The 5816-nt window shown below is 47.3% G+C and overlaps 1 protein-coding gene across 1 annotated transcript in view; it reads left to right on the plus strand.

Annotated features, from left to right (window-relative positions):
- Lbp (lipopolysaccharide binding protein) overlaps nucleotides 1-5816 on the plus strand; it is a 26118-nt gene that overhangs the window by 8437 nt on the left and 11865 nt on the right. Inside the window, exon 6 of the mRNA XM_021194419.1 lies at nucleotides 3183-3246. Coding sequence (XP_021050078.1) covers nucleotides 3183-3246 — 64 coding nt within the window. The remainder of the gene's footprint in view (nucleotides 1-3182; nucleotides 3247-5816) is intronic.

The following is a 5816-nucleotide window of genomic DNA, read 5'->3' on the forward strand; positions in this document are numbered from 1 at the left end:
CACACACACACACACACACACACACACACACGTTTGGCTTTGTACACCCTCTGGTGGTTGAAGCAGGAACATCAGAACACATTTCCATACATGAGGTCCTGGGGTCTAGGTGAACTTGCCTATACCAAAGCACCCATGACATATTACCAAAGAGAGTTATATTACCTGCTGCTGCTCCTAATAATGATTAATAACAATATAGTAATATACATTGCAATAATTATCACAAAATACAGTAGTATAATTATTGTTTTTGCTCAATTAATATAATTAATGCAGAATATACTATTCTTTTTATTATTATTATTATTATTATATGTAAGTACCCTGTAGCTGTCTTCAGACACTGCAGAAGAGGGCGTCAGATCTTGTTACGGGTGGTTGTGAGCCACCATGTGGTTGCTGGGATTTGAACTCCGGACCTTCGGAAGAGCAATTGGGTGCTCTTACCCACTGAGCCGTCTCACCAGCCCAGAATATACTATTCTTATTTACAAATAACGGCTGCTGTTGTGTGATCTTGTGCTTTGGCCAGGAATAATGAGCTAAACCTCATTAAAAATAAAGGTTTTTATTTTTATTTTTGTATAATCTTGGCTTATTATTATTTTATTATTTTCACGTTTTGGGACAGGTTCCTACTCTATAGCCCAGGCTGGCCTCAAGGTCGAGATCTTCCTAGGGTTATAAACATCAACACTAAACTGGGCTCCATCTCAGACTTCGAAAGCAAGAGTGGGAAGACTCAGAGACGTGTAATGAGCTAGCGGTGCTGCCTGGTTAGAGCAGGGTGGGAACCTGCCTAGCAGTGGGGCCCCTTGTGCCAAAGGCCTTTGAGCAGCTGAGCCCCTTGGAAGCGTTGAAGATCTAGCTTGACCCCTGTTCTCTCTGAGGTCTCAGACATCTCCTTTCCGTAAGCTCCCATCTGTGGCTGCTGCAGGGTTGGCTCTTCCCTGCTTAGGGTAGAATGCCCTTTCTGAACCGTCAGGGCTAAGAAGGCATACTCTGGACGACATGCTAACATGTAAGAAGTGCTTGGCCTCCGGTCTTGTGAGCAAGCAGAACACAGAGATGCAGAAGTCACAGGGCCGGTGGGTCCTGATCAGGATTTAAATGCAGAGGGCTTCCTCCTCGTTGCAGCCCCCTTAGGCACTGTGCTTCCATGCCTCCAGAAGGCCCTGCTAGGCATCCAGGACCAAGGACGCCATGTTCCCCTCCACAACTACTTAGGTCTCTGAAAGAATAGAGTACCCAGGCTCAGGATTTGGAGGGTTTGATGGGATATTGTCTCCCCAGCTGGACCTCCACATCCCCCAGGCTATCACCCCTTCCTTTGCTCCCTGACACCTCACAGATGACTTCTCTCTCAGCTGCAAAGAGAATCTGAGCTGTTACCCTTGGCTGCCCCGCCCTCATGGCCTTCCCCGCTGCCTGCCACCTGACTGACAGCATTCTAGAACCGTTGGTCCTGAAGTGTGCATTAGACGTGTCTATCCTCTTCTGAGAAGCCACCCGAGACCACAGATCTAGGGCAAAGTTTCCGCGTCGATCTCTTTCATTGCACACATGGGTACGCTGCGGTCAGTGGTAACTCACAAATCAGAAAGAGCTTTAGGGCTGGGCATGGTGGCACACACCTGCAATCCCCAGCACTGGAGTCCTGAGGCAGGAGGATTTCAAGTTTGAGGCCAGCCTGAGGGACATAGCAAGAATCTGTCAACATGGAAGAGAGCAGAGCAGTGGAAAAAGACCTTATTGTACAAGCTGGAAGACCTAAGTTTAGATGTGCAGCCCCATGTAAAAGCCAGTGTGGTGGTGAATCTGTACCCAGATGATATGGGGTTACAGACAGGCAGGTCCTGAGGCTTGCTGGCCATCCAATCTAGCTGAATAGTGAGCTTCAGATTCAAAGAGAGACTGTGGTTCAAAAAGGAGTAAGGTGGAGAGAGATAGAAATTAGACCTCTGGCTTCATCTGCATGCACAGGGGTGTATACCTACGAACGTATGCACACATGCATCCATACAACATACAACGCCCACAAGAGAAAGCAAAGACATACTGTTTAAAGTGGAAAACTCCTGTGCACACATAAACAAAGAGAATATTTATGTATGCACTCGGACGGAAGCAAATATAAGTTGACACGGGCCATGGAGCTGTATTCTGAGACGGGCTCCTCCTGGTGGACACAGGACTTGGCTTGCTGCAAACCCCACTTCTCTAGCTGGCTGAGGATGACGTTGTTGGCAAATCGTTCCATGCTGTTGACCAGTATTCACATTTATTTATTTATTTACTTATTATTTGTGAGAGAGGGACACACGTGTCATGGTGTTCTATAGAGGCCGGAGGCTAATTTACAGGGGTCATTCTGTCCTTCCACTCTGTGGGTCCTAGATATGGAACTCAGGTCGTCAGGATTGGTCACGAGTTTCCTTACCCACTGAGCCACCCCACCAACCCCCATCTCTATATTTAGGACCCTTTTCTTCCTCCTGGCTTCTCTGTTGTCCAGAGGGAGCCACATGGTTAGCACCCTGCCTTTCAGAGCCTTTACTTTTGTTTTTTGTCTTTTGGGGTTTTTTTGGAAACATTTCTTCCTGGTTGTATTTCATTGGTTTATACAATAAATAACTCAAGTTATCAGAGCAGCCAGGACAGCAAACAGGCTTGGAAACATATATTTCCTGCTTTTAAGAAGGTCGCAGCTCCACTGGTAGCAGTAAATTGTAAGTGGTTCATAGACATGACCACTGGGTTTGCTAGGAATACTCAGGAGGCAGAGGCTGCTGAGGCAGAGGCTGCTGCAGCGATCACGACCCAGCGACAGCCAGCAAGGGGCGACTGTAGGACCCCTACGCCTACTTAGAACGGGCCAGCTGTTCAGCTCAGAGCTCCTGCCGCTTCCTCCCCTAAGAAACCTGTAGTGGTGGCAGTTCACAGAACTCCCACCAGCGCTTTTCTCTTTGCAGCCGGCCAGCCTTGGGCTCCCTCGGAACAGTCTCCTCGGACCCTGTTGGAATCCATGTCGGGGCTGATAGGATTTTTTTTTTTAATCACTTGTGTTTTGGCTGTGCCTGGCATATGCTAACATTTATGGTAGTTGAGCACAGAGCACATCTCACCAAGAGCTTCCAAAGGTGAGGACTCACAGCCTTTCCCCTTCCTATTCCTCTCAGGTTTGTGAGATGATCCAGAAGTCTGTGACCTCTGACCTGCAGCCTTATCTCCAAACTCTGCCAGGTAGGGCGCCACACACCCCTGGGCGTCTCTATTTCTCTTCATTCTTCATAAGCCAATATTTGAACCCTGTCAAATATTCAGAGACCAAAGAGTAGAAAGTAGAGATTTAAAATCCCCTTCTCTCCCCAGCTTTTCTACCACGAGGTACCCTTGACCTTGGGTGGATGGTTTCAGATAATTTCTTTATATGTCAAAGCATAACAACACATAAGCTCGCGACTGTGTGTCCTGTGTATGTGTGTGCATGCCTAACTGTGAATATTTACCTCTCAGTTGATATACAGTATAGGCATTATTCTGATCTTTACATTTGAATGACTTAGCGAAACTTCTATGTCAGTATATGTAGGTTGATGGGGGAGGGGGGGAGAAGTGAGCACAAGTCTGGCAGCCTGAACCAAGCATGCCCTGGACTGGATTGTCCCCTCCTCCACAACCCTGGTTGGGTAAATGTTCCAGGTCCCGCACACAGTCAGCTGAGCCAGCCTGGGCCTAGGGTGAAGGACTGTCAGCAAGAGGCTTTTTTTTTTTTTTTTTTTGGTTTTTCGAGACGGGGTTTCTCTGTATAGCCTTGGCTGTCCTGGAACTCACTCTATAGACCAGGCTGGCCTCAAACTCAGAAATCTGCCTGCCTCTGCCTCCTGGGTGCTGGGATTAAAGGTGTGCCACCACACCCGGTTTAGCAAGTGGCTTTTTATTGCTAAGTGTGGTATACCTCACTCCTGTAATCCCAGCACTTGGGAGGCAGAATCAGGAGGACCAGAAATTCCCAAGGCTAGCCTTTAGTACATAGTGAACTACAGGCCAGCCTGGACTACATGAGACTGTCTCAAAAGCAAATTCTTCTTTTAACTCAAATATGCTGATAGAGAGAAATACTGACATCGTAAACATAGCCAGCCTGCAGACCAAGAAGGTCCCCTTCAGTCACAGTCCTCAGCAGGTGTCAGCTCTGTGCTGCACATCAATGGAATCTCACTATCTTCTGAGGCTCTCCCCGATGCCAGAGACCTTCCAAGTCTATCTTTCAAACAGGAGGTCGGTCCACACTGCTGCCCAGGGATGTTCCTGCACTCTCCTTACTGATGATGTAAGCTGCCAGCACATAGCCGTCCCTCCATCCATCTCCACTGTGTTGCTGAAGGCCCAGTGGGTAGTTATTGTTACAGACTGTCCTGGGCTGCACTGCAGTGAATATTCTAGGATCTGTGGCTGCAAGTCTTAGAGTATAGATCTGTGAATGACATCATAAGCTCAAATGTTCCATATTGTATCCTGCCAAAAGGTTTCCTAGAGCATTGGAGGCAGCTGCAGGATTTTAACAGTTGTGTAGTATTCCACTAAGGGCATCCTCAGGTAGTTGTCAGCCCCCACTGATGAACACTGTGTTAGTCACTGTTCTGTTGCCAAAAAGAGACACCAAGACCAAGGCAACTCTTCTGAAAGAAAGCATTTAATTGGGGGCCTGCATACAGTTTCAGAGGGTCAGGCAGCATGGTGGCTCGAAGGCAGGTCCTGGAGCAGCTGAGGGCTACATCCTGATCAGTAAACAAAGAGAGAGCCTGGGCCTGACTGACATGGGTTTTTTTAAACCTTAAATTCTACCCACCCTACCCTCAGTGACACACTTCCCCCAACAGGGCCACAGCTCCTAATCCTTCTAATCCTTTCAAATAGTGCCATTCCCCTGTGGCTAAACATTTGAATACATGATCCTAGGGGGGGCCATTCTTACTCAAACTACCATAGACAAAAATCTGCCACTAGGCAGCAGGGAGTGCCCTGCTTTTGCTCCTTGCCCACATTCAAGAGTATATCTGAGGAGTGATGTTTCCAGTCCAAGTTCCAGGGTGCACATGGGAAGTTTGCCCTTGACAAATAGTCTGAGTCTTCTACAGTGAGGCTCCTGGGCCCCTGGGTGGCACTTGTTAACACCCCTTCAGCTGAGGCTGAGGACATCTGACTGGACATGGAACATTCACTCAACCAGGGCTGTGGAAGGGATACTCCCAACTGGCCCATGGGGACTATCTGGACTTCCTGGTGGTTTTCTTTAGCATGAAGGTCTTTTAGTGTGTGTCCCTCTGGCTGACTGTGACCACCCAGCTCTGGAAACTGCTTATGCTTATGCTGAGCCTCACACCCCACCAGCGCTTACCCACCACTGGAGTGGAGAATTCTACCTTGTCCCATTGTTGGAGATGCATATCCTGGGGACTGGGATGCATGGGTGGAGGATCTTTTATAAGACTGATTTTTATTATTTTTAATTGTGTATTTGTGTGTAGGTGTGTATGGTATGTATGTTGTATGTGACATGTGTGTATTTGTATATGTGTGTATGTGTATGTATTTGTGTGGTATTTGTGTGTGATGTGTGTATAAGTGTGTATGATGTGTGTGTGATGTGTGTGTATTTGTGTGTGTAAGTGTGTATGGTGTGTGTATGATGTGTGTGTATTTGTGTGTGTGATGTGTGTGTATTTGTGTATGTGTGTATGGTGTATGTGTATGATATGTGTGTGTATTTGTATGTGTATGTGTGTATTGTGTGTGTATGGTGTGTGTGT

This window comes from Mus pahari, chromosome 3, assembly GCF_900095145.1.
Source record: "Mus pahari chromosome 3, PAHARI_EIJ_v1.1, whole genome shotgun sequence".
Lineage (NCBI taxonomy): Eukaryota > Metazoa > Chordata > Mammalia > Rodentia > Muridae > Mus > Mus pahari.